The sequence below is a fragment of the Pelodiscus sinensis genome, chromosome Z, assembly GCF_052426305.1.
Source record: "Pelodiscus sinensis isolate ZL-2025 chromosome Z, ASM5242630v1, whole genome shotgun sequence".
Taxonomy (NCBI): Eukaryota; Metazoa; Chordata; order Testudines; family Trionychidae; genus Pelodiscus; species Pelodiscus sinensis.
In genome coordinates, this window is record NC_143085.1 from 731,560 (window position 1) to 749,741 (window position 18,182).

The 18,182-nt window shown below is 65.7% G+C and overlaps 2 protein-coding genes across 15 annotated transcripts in view; one reads left to right on the top strand and one right to left on the bottom strand.

Annotated features, from left to right (window-relative positions):
• The window catches only part of RASAL1 (RAS protein activator like 1), a 63,251-nt gene extending 54,240 nt beyond the window's left edge, over nt 1-9,011 (top strand). For 6 of the 12 annotated variants that reach the window (XM_089775183.1, XM_089775182.1, XM_089775178.1 and 3 more), the window contains one exon: nt 1,080-1,811. In XM_089775183.1, the coding sequence (XP_089631309.1) occupies nt 1,080-1,296 (217 nt within the window). In that variant the 3' untranslated portion in view covers nt 1,297-1,811. Of the gene's footprint in view, nt 1-677; nt 743-1,079; nt 1,812-3,300; nt 3,383-8,872 lie in introns of those variants that run through there. The other 6 variants (XM_089775181.1, XM_075897922.2, XR_016348338.1 and 3 more) reach the window with 5 other exon arrangements.
• Nucleotides 4,281-18,182, bottom strand: part of DTX1 (deltex E3 ubiquitin ligase 1) — a 56,819-nt gene continuing 42,917 nt past the window's right edge. For all 3 annotated transcript variants that reach the window (XM_075897927.2, XM_075897925.2, XM_075897926.2), the window contains exons 4-10: nt 12,413-12,474; nt 8,838-8,999; nt 8,195-8,256; nt 7,776-7,934; nt 7,368-7,529; nt 6,980-7,069; nt 4,281-6,226 (exon numbers count right to left, since the gene is read on the bottom strand). In XM_075897927.2, the coding sequence (XP_075754042.1) occupies nt 6,002-6,226; nt 6,980-7,069; nt 7,368-7,529; nt 7,776-7,934; nt 8,195-8,256; nt 8,838-8,999; nt 12,413-12,474 (922 nt within the window). In that variant the 3' untranslated portion in view covers nt 4,281-6,001. The remainder of the gene's footprint in view (nt 6,227-6,979; nt 7,070-7,367; nt 7,530-7,775; nt 7,935-8,194; nt 8,257-8,837; nt 9,000-12,412; nt 12,475-18,182) is intronic.

Below are 18,182 nucleotides of genomic sequence, written 5' to 3' on the forward strand. Positions count from 1 at the left end.
TGGCTCTGGCACCCTGAGCTCTCCCTCCCCTTTGCAAGCAGGGACACTGTTTGCCTCTTTCCAGCCATTCAGGGACTCCCTGATCACACGCGGTTTTAGAGGTAACGCCAATGGCTCTAGTCACACCAGCCAACTCTCGGCGCCCTGGGCCCAGGGACTTGTGCACGTCCAGCCCTGAACCTCCCAAATCGCTCCCCTGGAGAGAGGCCTGTAAGGGACAGTGCCTCGTAGTCAGCAGCTGAGCTTCCTCCCATAGGCCAAGAGATTCGCCCTGCGGCAAGGGCGGGGGAGGGCGTTTCCTCCAGTCCGGCTGGGAGCCATCGTCCTCGGTCGGGGCTCCTGCCCGTAGCATCTGCTGCAGAAGGAGCTTTGTCTGCCGGGGAGGGAGGGGCCGCAGGGTGGAAGCCGTGTGCGGGCGGAGCTCGGCGGCTCCCAAGCCAGGACACGCTAGGAGGCTTCCGGCGCTCGCCTGCAGCGTCCCAGGGCACCCGCCCCCCCGACGAGGCTGAAGGCTGCCACCAGGCCACGGCTGCCGTCTCTCTGGTGCTGGGTGCTACTGGGGTCGCCCTCCTCAGCCCAGCTCACTGTACAGACCATGGCTGGGGGCGGCCTACAGATGAGTGTGGGGCAGACAGCAGCCGATGGCCTCCCCTAAAGACCCGTCTCCTCTCTCCCAGGGAGAAGTACGTTGAGAGCTCAGAGGTGGAGCTGGCGAGAGCGCCTGCCCCTGATGCCCAAGGAGGTATGGCACCCTCGAGGCAGCTCCCTCGGGCGAAATCCAGCCCTGGCCTGCCCCCGCACAGGAGCCCTAACCACTAGGCTGGCTGCTCCACTCGGAGCTGCGGCCCATGGCGAGGGCTTGGCCTGGCCCCGTGATCGGCCCTGGCCCCTGCCTCCCAGCGAGGGCCTCCGGGCCTTTTCCCCGCTGCCGCTCGCACGTGGGGGAATCAGTGCCTAGAGTGGACAATTTCCTCCACCAGTGTGTGGGGCGGCAGGTCTGCGCCACCCTGGGGGGCCTGTTCATATGCCTGTTGCGCAGCCCCCGCCCACCACTCCCCTCCTCGCCCTCTGTCCCGCAGAGCAAGGCGGTTCCCGCCCGGAGCGCGCCAGGGTGGCGGCTGCCCGCCTGCTGGACGTACTGCGGGACCTGGAGCGCGCCCACAGCGCCTTTGCACGCCGGGAGACGGAGGCAGCGGCGGCGGACGAGGACTCTCACCGCACCTAGACGCCCCCACCATCCCTCAGCCACGGGGGACGCGGCTCCTGTCGCCGTGCTCCGGGGTGGCATCAGCTTAGGCCACAGTGGCTGGGACCACAGCGAGCGCCGGCGCCGAGCAGAGGTGATTTACTGTACCTGCTGTAGCCCCCGCTGGCCTTTCGGGGACAGGGAGCGTGGAGCCACGGCCTCACTGCGGGCGCTGGGAGCTGAGCTGTGCGGGACGTGCCACTGGCAATGGGAGCGGCAGGCCCTGGCGGTCAGCGTCTCTCCCGGGGGAGATGGGCAGGGCTCTGGGGCGTCGCATTTGTGGGCCCCTTGGAAATGGTAGATGGAGCTGAGTCTGTCCAGCCGCTTTGCAGTCGCAGGGTTTCAGACGAGCCCTTCGCCGCCCTCCACAGGCCCTGGGGTCCACGTGCCCGTCCCTTGTGCCCCGCTGTATGTGTCCCAGCACACGCTGTGTGAAACGTGCTGTAATAAAGTTGCCAAGTGACGCCCGCAGACATCAGGAGGCAGCAGGGCCCCTGGCGTGTCTCTCATGGGCCAGTCTTTCCCACTGCACGGCTCGGTGTGTGGTCCCACCCTTGTTCTGGCACTTCGGCAGACCCTGCGCTGTTCCTGGCGCTCGTGGCTTCACAAGCAGTAATTGCTCCCAGCTGCATGGGGATTGCGGTCCCTGTTCTACAGAAAACAAAGGGAGGGGCAGAGATTGAAGGCTGGTGGCCTCGCACAAAGCTCAGCTCCCATTGGCTGCAGCTGCAGCGCTGCGTGCCTGGGGTCCGACCTATGCCCTGGCTAAGGCAGGCGTCCGGCGGAAGCGTGTTTGGGATCCTGCTGTCAGAGACTGGATGTAACTGGGCCACATGGGGCCAGAGGAGGCTGTGCTGGCCTTGAACTTTTCTAAAAACACAAACTTCAGCACCAGCCATGCCCTTGTGTGATCATATTGTTCTCCCTGTGGGGCGGCAGGTTGCAACCCAGAGACCCCTGCTGCTGGGATAACTTAGCAGTAGTAGGTTGTTATCCTCTGTGGACTTGCACTGCAGCTTTGCCGATGGCTTCCACAGCTGTTTGGTGAGAAGGCTGAGATGTGGGACCTGGGTCTTAGGTGTGAAGGGCGTTGTGGTGGGCATGGACTTCTCTGTCCCCTGCCCCAAGAATGACAGTTCTGTAGCCTGTCCCCGCCACCGCCACGGCTGCTTGTCCCATTCAGCCCTGGCCTCCATTCATGAGGCTTCTCGTCCCAGTCCCAGTTTCCCTGCCCGGCACTCCCTTGACTTTCTGCCCCAGTCGTCCCGCATTTCCAGGCTCCTGCCCCAGCTGGTCCCAGTTCCCCCCCAGCTTCTGTCTAATCTGCCCCCCCCAATCGCCTCTGTTGTCCCAGCCTCCCTGCCGATGTGGCCTCAGAAGCCCCACATCTCTGCCCAGCCGGTCTCCCCCTCCTCCTCAGCCACACTCCATCTCTCCCCACATCTGCTGCCTCCCACTCAGTTTCTCCCCCTCCCCATGAGCCTCCAGTGCCACGTCTGCCACCCTCTCCCCACTCTAGCCCTTATTCCCCACTGCACTTCCTCCTCCATGTGCCCTGGGCAAGTGCGGGCACACGGGCCCCTGCTCCCAGCTCAGACCCAGCATGGCCCCTCCAGGTGCTGCAGCAGCCCCGGTGATGATGGAGCCTGGGGGCAGATTATACCAATGTGGGGTGGGTAGTCCTGGCGCTGGTGGCAAACAGCACATCCCTGACAGCAAGGGCAGCCTCCTGCCCAGTGTCCAGCCCTGCCCCACAGCAGAGGGCTGCTAGTTTCTCCTGGGCACTGCTGCCCAGAGAGTTAACCCAGGCAGAGCACTTAATCCCCCCTGGCCACTTCACGCTCGTGGGAGCCTCTGCCCCGCACTGGGAGGAATCAGAGCTGGTGTGTGATGGAGGAGGTGGCCTCGTGCTTCCGGCAGTAGCAGCGGAGAGCTGGGTCTAGCCCTGCCTTGTGCGGCTGGGCACGTCGCTTAACCCCGCTGTCCCGGGAGAGCACTGTGCGTGCGCCTCACTTGCCAGGTGTCTGAGCTGGCGCCTGTGCTCTCGTTTGCAGACGGGCGGGCCGTGCACAGCTGCAGCCGGAGGCAGTGGGAGCTGGGCTTTGCTGGCAGAAGCGTGGAGCAGTAAGAACTCTGGTATGAGCAGCCAAGAGTAGTGGTGACGTGTCACTGGAATCGCGCGCTTTACGCAGCTGTAAAATGGGGCCAAGGGGGCGGCGCTGATACCTGGACCAGTACCGGGGAATGCTGGGAGCCTCGCACCGCCGGCTCGGGCAGGGAGCTGAGGAGTCTCCCCTGGAGCCTGACAAGATGTGCTCAGCGTTCCCCCCACCATGCGCACGCGCCTGCTCCCGGGGAGGTGCAGCGCCCCAGGCTGCTCCAGCAGAAACAGCTCAGCAGGCGGCGGGGCTGTCCAGTGCTGGGTGCGGCTCCTGCCTGCCCCTCCCCACTCAAATGGGGGGGCTTGTTCCTGAACCCAGCCCTGGCTCCAAGTCTCTCCGGAGCGCAGGAGCAATGCCTGGCACTAAGAGAAGACCCCTGCAGCTGGGCAACGCAATGGCTGCGTGCGAGGAGCCGCCAGCGGCTGCAGGCCCAGGCGCTGCTAGCAGGGAACGCACCAGCCGGGTGAGCTGCAGGAGATGCTGTCAGCCCGCCCTGCAAGTGGGACTGTTTATTCTGGGAGCGCTGTGCCCGGCCCTGCCGACACCTGTTCCAGCTGTGGGTACCAGGCGTCCCGGGGAGCTAATTACTGCTTTAATGAGCACCAGCTGGGTTAGCCCTGAGCCAGCGGCCCCAGCCTGCTCCTGAGTCAGGGCTAAGGCGGAAACCTCATCCCCAGGTGCTGCAAAACCTCTGCCAGTCAGTGGCCTTGTGCACCAGAGCCAGCCACAGTGGGAGGCAGGGCTCCCGTCCAGCAGCCTGTAACTGACTGGGGGGCATACCAGTTCCAGCCCCGCACTGGGCATGGGAGAGTAACGAAACTTAGCAATTGTCCGAGAGCGGGTGCAGCGCAAGGAAGAGGCTGCAGCACGTCTGGCTTCCACGGTTATTTAATAAGTTGTAAAGACACCAACACATGCGGAGCTACAGACAAGTAAGACAAAGGGCACAGCAAAGCCCTTCAAGGTTCAGCGAGGCACCAGAGCCAGGCCCTGGATCCCAAGCGTTGCCTGGGGAGACCTAGGGGGTCTGTCTGCATCTTGAGCATCTGACTGCAAATGGCCTGGCTCAAGGTGGAGCCAGAATGCCTGGGAGGTGCAGTGGCTGCAGGCCACAGCTGTGTGTAGCCAAGACCTGCACCTACAAGCGGCTCCCTCTCCACGGGTTTCCCCAGCTCCCTGTGTCCAGCAGCTGGTAGCATCTGGGCTCCTCTGGCTTCAGAGGCACCCGGTCTGGCCATGCCTCCTGCACTGTCTGCCTGGGGAAGGTGGCATTCTGGGATTGAGGCTGGGTGGCAGGGGTCCCGCTGGCCTGCTGAGAAGGGGACGCTACCCTGGTGGGGAGATTGCATAGCTACGGGGCCACAATGCAGAGGGACTAGTACATCAGAGATCGGGTCCAGCCACCTTTCTTCCCCCACACCAGCCCCGTCAACATTCACTCAAAGACCCCTTGGTAGGGTGAGGGTCTGCAAGCCCCCAGCACCTCCCAGCCCGCTCCTCTTCTTTCCAGCTTTCTGCCTGCCCCTCCTAGGCCACCCAGGAGGTCGGTGGGACCCAGCCCAGGGTGCCCTGTGAGGCTGGCCAGGCCCTGCTCCCACCACACTCACGGACGTGTCCATACACCTCCTGCCGGCGAGCAGCTAGTGCCTGTGGGAGGGGGGCTGTGCAGATGACTGGGCATGACACAGGTGCAGAGCAGGGGGCCACGGCTGGCTGGTGCCACGCGGGAGAACACGGACCGGAAGAGCAGGTCCCTTTCCAGCTAGCAGGTCACACCCAGGTCAAGGCCCAGGGTCAGGAGCAAAGGGCACGTGCATGCAGGTAGGCAGCTGTGCCAGTCGCAGCTGGTGCCCGGGCAGCAGCGTGCGCTGTTTGCACGTGTGGCTTTTAGAGTGGCCAACGGCCCTTTCAGTCCCAGCCTGGCTGAGGCAAGAGGCTGTTGCCTTCTGCTGACTGGCTGTTGCAGCTTCCCCCTCTGTGGGCAAACAAAGCACTTCTGCCAGGTTGCCACAAGGGGCCAGGCCTGGCCTTAGCGAGCTGGCGGCGGCGTGGGGTCCCTGCAGGCTCGCCTGTGGCCCACTGGAAGCTCATTCCCAGCCCAGAGCACAACCCCGCCGAGTCCGAGCCCTGCGCCAGCCCTGCCCAGGAAGCAGCTCCCACTCTCCCTTGCAAAGCGGCAGCCGTGAGCGTGGCCGAAAGGAGCCGTGGCAAGTGTGGTGGGGGAGGGGCCAGCCGTTTCCGACGTACAGGTGCTCTAGTGGGTGACAAACTGCACAGAGACAGCTCTGTGGGGCGCTGGGGTCTCTGACGGGAACGATCACAGCTCACGAGAGTATAAAACGGCCAGCCCCGCTTTGTGTGGCTGCCGCTGGCCCACGGCGTGTCAGGGCCAGCCTAGCGCGCTGGGTGGAGGGGCCCAGCCAATCCAGCGCTGCAGCCAGAAGGCTGCTGGAGGTCAAGGCGGCGGCAGAGCGAGCTCGGGGAAGGCGGGCGGCTCCCGGGCGTGGCGATGTGGAGAACGACCTCGTGAGCGCGCACGGATGCAGGTGGGGGTGGCTGCCGAGAAGCAGGCTAGCAGAGAGCGGAGGCGTCCTCAGTCCTTCAGATTGGCTTCCGAGACCCCCTGGGCCATTAGCTCTGCCAGGACGTTGTCCAGGTAATTGGGGTCGGGGTAGCCGTGGCCGGTGAGGTTGGATCCAAATTCTGTCTTGTGGTGGATCTCGTTCCACACCACAGTGTCGCACTCTCCCGTCGTGCTGGACGTGCCGATGGTGAAGATGAGCCGGCGATCCCATGCCACAATCAGGAGTCTCAGAACCTGGGGGGCACAGGGAGGTCACACACCCTGCCAGGCCATGGGCCTGAGACCCTGCCTGCTCTGCCAGCAGCTCTTTGTTCCATGTTCTACGCCTCCGTCCCACAACACTGTGGGGAGCGTCTCTGGAGCACTGCCCTGACCTCCCCCGGGCAGTCCCCCAGTGCAGGAGAGGCCGCTCCGCCCCGTCATGGCAGGCCTGGCAGAAGCAAGGTCTCTTTCTCCAGGGAACGAGCGAGACTGAAGCTTGCTCTGATCAGGGCTCTGTCCCATGCCCCAGGACACAGACCCCCAAGTGCAGGCCTGGTATGAAGTTCTTCCTTTCCCCCAAGCATGGAAATACAAGCCCTGCCTCGCCTCCCTTTCCCCCAGCAGAGAGGCGGAGACGGCGGCCATCGACCACGGCCCGTGAGCTGCATGGAAATGCGTGGCCCTGCCCTATGTGGTAGCTGACTCAGGCTGAGCCTTAGCAGCATGGCACCCAAAGCCCTGCGAGGTCTGGACCTCAGTGCCTGGCAGGATCAGCTGGGGCACTTGCAGGACTGGATTATCAGGGGAGCCACGGGGAGAGCGACCACCCCAGCATTTGTGCACACAACTCCCGTCTGCTCCTTTGAAAGCAGAGCTGGGTTGCCAAGGGTGTGTCCCTGTGCCTGCGGCCTGGCCTGGCACGGCCCCTCGTCTGATGTGCAGCAAGCCCATAACCCCTTGGCTCAAGGGGGCGACACCCCCACTCGTGGGAGGCAGCCGGCTCACCTTCCTGCCCTTCTCGTTGTCGGGTAGGTAGCAGTGCCGGGGGAAGCCTCGGGCCGTGAACTTCTTCCCTGGAGTCGGGTGCTCTGGGCCCTGAGGGAACAAAGCAGGCGCTGGGGAACCCTCAGCCTGAAGCCCAGGAGCCGCAGGCAGCAGGGGTCCGAGCGGGAGCCTGCCCGGCAGGGCGCAGCACAAAGCGCCTGGGGGCTAGCGAGCCCTGCGCCAAGCGCTCTGGGCTTCCTCTGCCCCGCTCTGCAGGCCACCCCATCGGGTGCCCCGTGGCTGGGGGCAGTGGTGTGAGGAGCCACGGGAGGGGCACAAGCCAAGTCTCCTGGGGACAGGGCAAGGCCCCCGGCATTTCCTCTCGCTGCGCTGCCTCGGGGCTGCTCACCTGGATCCCCGTGGGGATGTCGTAGACGATGCGGATGGTTTTGGACTCCGTGTAGCCTGGCAGCGAGTGAGGGATGAGGTGGAACTCCATCTTCCCGGGGGGCTGGGTCCCCGTCTTCTCCCCGTAGATGGCCTTGCAGGTGGGGCACTGCAGACTGCCGTCCTTGGGGGCAAAGGCACAGGCCAGGAGGGTCAGCCAGCCAGATCCCAGGGGCCCCCTTGCAGTGGGGGCTGCCTGGATCCGTGATGCCACCTGAGCCCAGCTATGGGGCAAGCCTCCGAAGCCCCGGAGGGGCACCAAGGCTGGAGCGCCTGAGTGATTGGGGTGAAGGCTCCAGGGTGGGGAGGGGCCCCTGGAGAGCACTGCCCAGGGCACACGGGGCTCATCCCCAGCCGGCCCGGGGCTCACCTTGTTGCCGTTGTTGTACATGGCCACGAGGCAGAGGAGATGGTACATGTGCCCGCACTTGCCCAGCTTGCCCACCAGCTCCGGCTTGGCACCCCTGTGGCTGAGCAAGCCCTCGTAGCCCGACGAGGTCACCAGCCTCTCCATGCAGATGGTGCAGTCCTGCCGGGGAGCAAGGGGTTAATGCCGGCTCCTGCCTCACCACAAGCCCAGCAGCGGGTTCCAGCATTGCCCCTCGGGCCCGCCCCGGCCCCGCTAGGCTGGCATCCGAGGGCAGAGTTAAGGGGGCTGAGGGGAGGGGTGTGCTGGGTCCTTGCTGCAGGAGTGCTGTCACTGAGTTCCCAAGGGAGTTCCCTGGGCTGCCACTTGGAGGGGGCTACTCGTCCATGCAGAGCCGGGGCTGGGCCACAGCAGGTGCTCACCTCGTCAGGCGGGCTCTTCACCTTCTGGCTGTACCGGCGCACTACGTCCTCGGGGTTCTTGCCTGCGCCGGGAGAGAAACGGAGGGTCGGATTGGGCCCTGGCCACTCAGCGGGGTCCCCCAGCCTCTTGCTTCACCGCTGAGCCACATGTGGGGGGCAGGCTCCTATGGACCCAGAACCCAGCCTGGCCAGAGTGGCTCTCTGGGTCAGGCCTGTAGGAGGTTAGACCCACCCCAGAGAGGTCACAGAGGCCTCGGCTGGCCCCTTCCTGGAGCAAACGAGCTGCCCCTGGGACCGGCTCTGCTGCTCCCGCTCTCTGGGGCTGGGCTCGCCTGGAGAGCCGAGTTCCAAAACACCGTGGAGCTCTTGGGCTGGGCACATGGGGAGAGGCAAGGGCCGCCCAGCTGCAGCCGGTGTTTCTGCACACGCCCCCCCGGTGCATACAGCAGGTGTTTCCATGCATGGCTGGGGAAAGCAACAGGGAGCCTGGCCGCTACAGGAAACCCGATGGGAAGCTGCCCGAGGCTGCTCTGTGCCTGGCTGGGGGCTTCAGGCTCCCAGCTAGAGCCCAGCTCTGGGGCTGCCAGTGCAGGGGCCAGGCCTTCTGGCTCTCTGGGCCGGGGAGGGAGGTGCTGCCTCTTACTCTTCTTCAGGTGCTTCTTCTTGGTTTTTCTGCAGATGCCGTTGATCCCTGGTACCGGCCTGATGTCACCCTTGCTCACAGGCGGCGGGTGCAGGATGGGCTTTGGGGCCCGGGTCAGGCACACGGGCAGCCCGGCAGCGCACATCAGAATGCCAGTCATGCCTGCGAGAGCACGCGAGGTGAAAGGGAAGGAGGCGCAGACACAGCCCGCCGAGGGGCCCGGCGGCTAGCGCCCCACTGACGGGCAGCAAGCCCACGGCAAGGACTGTCCCTTCGCTTTGGAGTGGCCGACCGTCCCTCCCCCTCCCCCTTTCCACCCAGCCATTCCTCCCCTCCCAGCCATTCCTCCCCTCCCAGCCATTCCTCCCCCTCCCAGCCATTCCTCCCCCCCAGCCATTCCTCCCTCTCCCAGCCATTCCTCCCTCTCCCAGCCATTCCTCCCTCCTCTTTCCACCCAGCCATTCCTCCCCCTCCCAGCCATTCCTCCCCTCCCAGCCATTCCTCCCTCCTCTTTCCACCCAGCCATTCCTCCCCCTCCCAGCCATTCCTCCCCCTCCCAGCCATTCCTCCCCTCCCAGCCATTCCTCCCCCTCCCAGCCATTCCTCCCTCTCCCAGCCATTCCTCCCCTCCCAGCCATTCCTCCCTCCTCTTTCCACCCAGCCATTCCTCCCCTCCCAGCCATTCCTCCCTCCTCTTTCCATCCAGCCATTCCTCCCTCCTCTTTCCACCCAGCCATTCCTCCCTCCTCTTTCCACCCAGCCATTCCTCCCTCCTCTTTCCATCCAGCCATTCCTCCCTCCTCTTTCCACCCAGCCATTCCTCCCCTCCCAGCCATTCCTCCCTCCTCTTTCCACCCAGCCATTCCTCCCCTCCCAGCCATTCCTCCCTCCTCTTTCCACCCAGCCATTCCTCCCTCCTCTTTCCATCCAGCCATTCCTCCCTCCTCTTTCCACCCAGCCATTCCTCCCCTCCCAGCCATTCCTCCCTCCTCTTTCCACCCAGCCATTCCTCCCTCCTCTTTCCACCCAGCCATTCCTCCCTCCTCTTTCCATCCAGCCATTCCTCCCTCCTCTTTCCATCCAGCCATTCCTCCCTCCTCTTTCCACCCAGCCATTCCTCCCTCCTCTTTCCATCCAGCCATTCCTCCCTCCTCTTTCCACCCAGCCATTCCTCCCTCCTCTTTCCACCCAGCCATTCCTCCCTCCCCTTTCCATCCAGCCATTCCTCCCTCCTCTTTCCACCCAGCCATTCCTCCCTCCCCTTTCCATCCAGCCATTCCTCCCTCCTCTTTCCATCCGTTCCTCCCCCCCACCCAGCCATTCCTCCCTCCTCTTTCCATCCAGCCATTCCTCCCTCCCCTTTCCATCCAGCCATTCCTCCCTCCTCTTTCCATCCAGCCATTCCTCCCTCCTCTTTCCACCCAGCCATTCCTCCCTCCTCTTTCCACCCAGCCATTCCTCCCTCCTCTTTCCACCCAGCCATTCCTCCCCTCCCAGCCATTCCTCCCTCCTCTTTCCACCCAGCCATTCCTCCCTCCTCTTTCCATCCAGCCATTCCTCCCTCCTCTTTCCACCCAGCCATTCCTCCCTCCTCTTTCCACCCAGCCATTCCTCCCTCCCCTTTCCACCCAGCCATTCCTCCCCTCCCAGCCATTCCTCCCTCCTCTTTCCACCCAGCCATTCCTCCCTCCTCTTTCCACCCAGCCATTCCTCCCCTCCCAGCCATTCCTCCCTCCTCTTTCCACCCAGCCATTCCTCCCTCCCCTTTCCACCCAGCCATTCCTCCCTCCTCTTTCCACCCAGCCATTCCTCCCTCCTCTTTCCATCCAGCCATTCCTCCTCCCCACCCAGCCATTCCTCCCTCCCCTTTCCACCCAGCCATTCCTCCCCCTCCCAGCCATTCCTCCCTCCTCTTTCCACCCAGCCATTCCTCCCTCCTCTTTCCACCCAGCCATTCCTCCCTCCTCTTTCCACCCAGCCATTCCTCCCTCCTCTTTCCATCCAGCCATTCCTCCCCCTCCCAGCCATTCCTCCCTCCTCTTTCCACCCAGCCATTCCTCCCTCCTCTTTCCATCCAGCCATTCCTCCCTCCCCTTTCCACCCAGCCATTCCTCCCCTCCCAGCCATTCCTCCCTCCTCTTTCCACCCAGCCATTCCTCCCCTCCCAGCCATTCCTCCCTCCTCTTTCCACCCAGCCATTCCTCCCTCCTCTTTCCATCCAGCCATTCCTCCTCCCCACCCAGCCATTCCTCCCTCCCCTTTCCACCCAGCCATTCCTCCCCTCCCAGCCATTCCTCCCTCCCCTTTCCATCCAGCCATTCCTCCCCCTCCCAGCCATTCCTCCCTCCTCTTTCCACCCAGCCATTCCTCCCTCCTCTTTCCACCCAGCCATTCCTCCCTCCTCTTTCCACCCAGCCATTCCTCCTCCCCACCCAGCCATTCCTCCCTCCCCTTTCCACCCAGCCATTCCTCCCCTCCCAGCCATTCCTCCCTCCCCTTTCCATCCAGCCATTCCTCCCCCTCCCAGCCATTCCTCCCCTCCCAGCCATTCCTCCCTCCTCTTTCCACCCAGCCATTCCTCCCTCCCCTTTCCATCCAGCCATTCCTCCCCCTCCCAGCCATTCCTCCCTCCTCTTTCCATCCAGCCATTCCTCCTCCCCACCCAGCCATTCCTCCCCCTCCCAGCCATTCCTCCCTCCTCTTTCCATCCAGCCATTCCTCCCTCCTCTTTCCACCCAGCCATTCCTCCCTCCTCTTTCCACCCAGCCATTCCTCCCCCTCCCAGCCATTCCTCCCTCCTCTTTCCATCCAGCCATTCCTCCTCCCCACCCAGCCATTCCTCCCCCTCCCAGCCATTCCTCCCTCCTCTTTCCATCCAGCCATTCCTCCTCCCCACCCAGCCATTCCTCCCCCTCCCAGCCATTCCTCCCTCCTCTTTCCACCCAGCCATTCCTCCCTCCCCTTTCCATCCAGCCATTCCTCCTCCCCACCCAGCCATTCCTCCCCCTCCCAGCCATTCCTCCCTCCTCTTTCCATCCAGCCATTCCTCCTCCCCACCCAGCCATTCCTCCCTCCCCTTTCCATCCAGCCATTCCTCCCTCCTCTTTCCATCCAGCCATTCCTCCCCCTCCCAGCCATTCCTCCCCCTCCCAGCCATTCCTCCCCTCCCAGCCATTCCTCCCCCTCCCAGCCATTCCTCCCCTCCCAGCCATTCCTCCCCTCCCAGCCATTCCTCCCCTCCCAGCCATTCCTCCCTCCCCTTTCCACCCAGCCATTCCTCCCTCCCCTTTCCATCCAGCCATTCCTCCCTCCTCTTTCCATCCGTTCCTCCCCTCTCCACCCATCCCTCCAGCATCAGCACTCACCATGGTAAGTTCTAGGGATATGAATGGTTAAAGGGTGGGGCTGAAGGGCCCCTGCCTGCCTCCCCTTCAATCAATGTACCCGTCACACAGCACGTTCAACCGGTGACCAGTGACACAGGAGGCTACATGCCCAGCAAGTCCCCTCTCAGGAGGCAGGTTCTACCCCGGAGTGGAGGCTGCCCAGAGTTGGGGGATTCCGGCTGCTCCTACCTGCCAGCGCAGGATGGACTGGTCCACTTCCATTCAGGTTCTTCACTGGGAGGGCAGGGACCCTGGAGCCGGGCCAAGGGAAGAGAAGCAGACAGACATGTCGTTACTGGCAGGTGGAGCCAGACGGCTCCGCCCTGCTCTTGGCCCCCACTGGGCCTTGTTCCTCCCCAGAGCAATGTGCCTTTCCACAGGGAACCAGGCCAGGGTCCAGACGCCAGCACTCCTGCGAACGGAGCACGGCTCGCAGCCGGCCTGCCACAGCCCTGGCACGTTACTGGATTTTGAGGGGAGCAGACAGATCACGTCTGTGCCCATGGGGGGGTGTTTGCCCCAAAAGTGGTACAAAGGGGCCATGGGAGGGGTCAAACAAAAGCCCACTGTCTACTGATTCTGTATCTGCTCTTCATATGCCTGTATAATGTCTGTGTGGAAGTTACACTTGTGCTCTGTATGGATACTGGCCGTTTCTCTATAGGCGAGAAAAGCTCAGCATATGGACATGCTAATTAGCAAGCCACCAGGGACAACAGGTCTCTTAAGTACCAGAGACCCACCTGGGAAGGAATCTAGGTGCCTGGCCACTGACCATGGGACTGTCTCCAGCTTGGAAGAGACCAGGGAGGGATATAAATAGGCCATGTGGCCAACTCCATCTTGGTGTTCAGCTCAGCTCTTGCTCCTAGAGGCAGCCTTGCAAGGAACCACGAGCCGGAAAGTACTGCGGACCCATCCTGACATAGGATGTAACCAGAAACTTTTAAACCAGCAGCTGTAACATCTCTGCCAGAGCCTGCGTCGAGAACTGGGAGATTCGGTGCATGTAACGTACTATCCTTTAACAGCCTCACTCTCAGGCTTTGCTTTCTTGTGGTAATAAACCTTTAGATGTTAGATGCTAAAGGATTGGCTCAGCATGGTTTGTGGGAAAGATCCAGAGTATAAATTGACCGGGGATCTGTGGCTGGTTTCGTGGGACTGGACAGAATCCGTTCGGGGTAGGTGGGATTGGGTTCTATATCCCCTCACCTGTGGGCAGGCCTGGGGCTGTTTGGGGCATGGAGAGAGCTGGGATGTCAGAGGGGTTTTGCTCATGAGGCTTCTGGCTGGCCAGGCTGGCAGCTGGAGCGCTCGGTGTGGCTGGTTTGTGGCCTGTTTGGGAAGGTCTCCAGTCTGGGGCTGTAAGGAGCCCTGAGTGTGAGCAATTCGCCCTGAGCAATGCCCAGACCCGGCCCGGTCCTGCTCCCCCAGGGCCAGGGCAGGCAAGAGGGCCGTAGCTGTACCTGGCGGGAGGACCCAGGGGGCGCAGGTAAAAGCCTGGCCCGTCCTGGCCCGGGGGGGCACCCGTCCCGGCCCGGGGGGGCACCCGTCCCATGGACTCGGTGCGCGTGGCCAGGAGCTCTCAGGCAGGACAGGGCGCAGCGCTAGGAGCAGAGTCCAGGAGACCTCTGGACTGGCTCAGGGCAGCGCCCCAGGGCTTGCCTCTGCCTGCCAAGCAGCCTTGTGCTCTCCACTGCAGCGGGGGCTGCAACGAAGCAGGGCCGGGGGGCCTTTGGCAGAATCAGCTGTCGCCGGCACCGCGGCCTGAGCGGGGCTGCTTTCCTGCCCGGGCACCGCTCCTGTCCCCTCCCCAGCGCGGCCTGAGCGGGGCTGCTTTCCTACCCGGGCACCGCTCCTGTCCCCTCCCCAGCGCGGCCTGAGCGGGGCTGCTTTCCTACCCGGGCACCGCTCCTGTCCCTTCCCCAGCGCGGCCTGAGCGGGGCTGCTTTCCTGCCCGGGCGCCGCTCCTGTCCCTTCCCCAGCGCGGCCTGAGCGGGGCTGCTTTCCTACCCGGGCACCGCTCCTGTCCCCTCCCCAGCGCGGCCTGAGCGGGGCTGCTTTCCTACCCTGGCACCGCTCCTGTCCCCTCCCCAGCGCGGCCTGAGCGGGGCTGCTTTCCTACCCGGGCACCGCTCCTGTCCCCTCCCCAGCGCGGCCTGAGCGGGGCTGCTTTCCTACCCGGGCACCGCTCCTGTCCCCTCCCCAGCACGGCCTGAGCGGGGCTGCTTTCCTACCCTGGCACCGCTCCTGTCCCCTCCCCAGCGCGGCCTGAGCGGGGCTGCTTTCCTACCCGGGCACCGCTCCTGTCCCCTCCCCAGCACGGCCTGAGCGGGGCTGCTTTCCTACCCGGGCACCGCTCCTGTCCCTTCCCCAGCACGGCCTGAGCGGGGCTGCTTTCCTACCCTGGCACCGCTCCTGTCCCCTCCCCAGCGCGGCCTGAGCGGGGCTGCTTTCCTACCCTGGCACCGCTCCTGTCCCCTCCCCAGCACGGCCTGAGCGGGGCTGCTTTCCTACCCTGGCACCGCTCCTGTCCCCTCCCCAGCACGGCCTGAGCGGGGCTGCTTTCCTACCCAGGCACCGCTCCTGTCCCCTCCCCAGCGCGGCCTGAGCGGGGCTGCTTTCCTACCCGGGCACCGCTCCTGTCCCCTCCCCAGCACGGCCTGAGCGGGGCTGCTTTCCTACCCGGGCACCGCTCCTGTCCCTTCCCCAGCACGGCCTGAGCGGGGCTGCTTTCCTACCCTGGCACCGCTCCTGTCCCCTCCCCAGCGCGGCCTGAGCGGGGCTGCTTTCCTACCCTGGCACCGCTCCTGTCCCTTCCCCAGCACGGCCTGAGCGGGGCTGCTTTCCTACCCGGGCACCGCTCCTGTCCCCTCCCCAGCACGGCCTGAGCGGGGCTGCTTTCCTACCCGGGCACCGCTCCTGTCCCCTCCCCAGCGTGGCCTGAGCGGGGCTGCTTTCCTACCCGGGCACCGCTCCTGTCCCCTCCCCAGCGCGGCCTGAGCGGGGCTGCTTTCCTACCCGGGCACCGCTCCTGTCCCTTCCCCAGCGCGGCCTGAGCGGGGCTGCTTTCCTACCCGGGCACCGCTCCTGTCCCCTCCCTAGCGCGGCCTGAGCGGGGCTGCTTTCCTACCCTGGCACCGCTCCTGTCCCTTCCCCAGCGCGGCCTGAGCGGGGCTGCTTTCCTACCCGGGCACCGCTCCTGTCCCTTCCCCAGCGCGGCCTGAGCGGGGCTGCTTTCCTGCCCGGGCACCGCTCCTGTCCCTCCCCAGCACGGCCTGAGCGGGGCTGCTTTCCTACCCTGGCACCGCTCCTGTCCCCTCCCCAGCGCGGCCTGAGCGGGGCTGCTTTCCTACCCTGGCACCGCTCCTGTCCCTTCCCCAGCGCGGCCTGAGCGGGGCTGCTTTCCTACCCTGGCACCGCTCCTGTCCCCTCCCCAGCGCGGCCTGAGCGGGGCTGCTTTCCTACCCTGGCACCGCTCCTGTCCCCTCCCCAGCACGGCCTGAGCGGGGCTGCTTTCCTACCCGGGCACCGCTCCTGTCCCCTCCCCAGCGCGGCCTGAGCGGGGCTGCTTTCCTACCCAGGCACCGCTCCTGTCCCCTCCCCAGCACGGCCTGAGCGGGGCTGCTTTCCTACCCGGGCACCGCTCCTGTCCCCTCCCCAGCACGGCCTGAGCGGGGCTGCTTTCCTACCCTGGCACCGCTCCTGTCCCCTCCCCAGCGCGGCCTGAGCGGGGCTGCTTTCCTACCCTGGCACCGCTCCTGTCCCCTCCCCAGCGCGGCCTGAGCGGGGCTGCTTTCCTACCCGGGCACCGCTCCTGTCCCCTCCCCAGCGCGGCCTGAGCGGGGCTGCTTTCCTACCCAGGCACCGCTCCTGTCCCCTCCCCAGCGCGGCCTGAGCGGGGCTGCTTTCCTACCCGGGCACCGCTCCTGTCCCCTCCCCAGCGCGGCCTGAGCGGGGCTGCTTTCCTACCCGGGCACCGCTCCTGTCCCCTCCCCAGCGCGGCCTGAGCGGGGCTGCTTTCCTACCCGGGCACCGCTCCTGTCCCTTCCCCAGCACGGCCTGAGCGGGGCTGCTTTCCTACCCGGGCACCGCTCCTGTCCCCTCCCCAGCACGGCCTGAGCGGGGCTGCTTTCCTACCCTGGCACCGCTCCTGTCCCCTCCCCAGCACGGCCTGAGCGGGCTGCTTTCCTACCCGGGCACCGCTCCTGTCCCCTCCCCAGCACGGCCTGAGCGGGGCTGCTTTCCTACCCGGGCACCGCTCCTGTCCCCTCCCCAGCGCGGCCTGAGCGGGGCTGCTTTCCTACCCAGGCACCGCTCCTGTCCCCTCCCCAGCACGGCCTGAGCGGGGCTGCTTTCCTACCCTGGCACCGCTCCTGTCCCCTCCCCAGCGCGGCCTGAGCGGGGCTGCTTTCCTACCCGGGCACCGCTCCTGTCCCCTCCCCAGCGCGGCCTGAGCGGGGCTGCTTTCCTACCCGGGCACCGCTCCTGTCCCCTCCCCAGCACGGCCTGAGCGGGGCTGCTTTCCTACCCTGGCACCGCTCCTGTCCCCTCCCCAGCACGGCCTGAGCGGGGCTGCTTTCCTACCCTGGCACCGCTCCTGTCCCCTCCCCAGCACGGCCTGAGCGGGGCTGCTTTCCTGCCCGGGCACCGCTCCTGTCCCTTCCCCAGCACGGCCTGAGCGGGGCTGCTTTCCTACCCGGGCACCGCTCCTGTCCCCTCCCCAGCACGGCCTGAGCGGGGCTGCTTTCCTACCCAGGCACCGCTCCTGTCCCCTCCCCAGCGCGGCCTGAGCGGGGCTGCTTTCCTACCCTGGCACCGCTCCTGTCCCCTCCCCAGCACGGCCTGAGCGGGGCTGCTTTCCTACCCGGGCACCGCTCCTGTCCCCTCCCCAGCACGGCCTGAGCGGGGCTGCTTTCCTACCCTGGCACCGCTCCTGTCCCCTCCCCAGCACGGCCTGAGCGGGGCTGCTTTCCTACCCGGGCACCGCTCCTGTCCCCTCCCCAGCGCGGCCTGAGCGGGGCTGCTTTCCTGCCCTGGCACCGCTCCTGTCCCCTCCCCAGCACGGCCTGAGCGGGGCTGCTTTCCTACCCGGCCACCGCTCCTGTCCCTTCCCCAGCACGGCCTGAGCGGGGCTGCTTTCCTACCCGGGCACCGCTCCTGTCCCTCCCCAGCGCGGCCTGAGCGGGGCTGCTTTCCTACCCGGGCACCGCTCCTGTCCCCTCCCCAGCACGGCCTGAGCGGGGCTGCTTTCCTACCCGGGCACCGCTCCTGTCCCCTCCCCAGCACGGCCTGAGCGGGGCTGCTTTCCTGCCCGGGCACCGCTCCTGTCCCCTCCCCAGCACGGCCTGAGCGGGGCTGCTTTCCTACCCGGGCACCGCTCCTGTCCCTCCCCAGCACGGCCTGAGCGGGGCTGCTTTCCTACCCTGGCACCGCTCCTGTCCCCTCCCCAGCCCGGCCTGAGCGGGGCTGCTTTCCTACCCTGGCACCGCTCCTGTCCCCTCCCCAGCGCGGCCTGAGCGGGGCTGCTTTCCTACCCGGGCACCGCTCCTGTCCCCTCCCCAGCGCGGCCTGAGCGGGGCTGCTTTCCTACCCTGGCACCGCTCCTGTCCCCTCCCCAGCACGGCCTGAGCGGGGCTGCTTTCCTACCCTGGCACCGCTCCTGTCCCCTCCCCAGCGCGGCCTGAGCGGGGCTGCTTTCCTACCCGGGCACCGCTCCTGTCCCTTCCCCAGCACGGCCTGAGCGGGGCTGCTTTCCTACCCTGGCCCCGCTCCTGTCCCCTCCCCAGCACGGCCTGAGCGGGGCTGCTTTCCTACCCAGGCACCGCTCCTGTCCCCTCCCCAGCACGGCCTGAGCGGGGCTGCTTTCCTACCCGGGCACCGCTCCTGTCCCCTCCCCAGCGCGGCCTGAGCGGGGCTGCTTTCCTACCCTGGCACCGCTCCTGTCCCCTCCCCA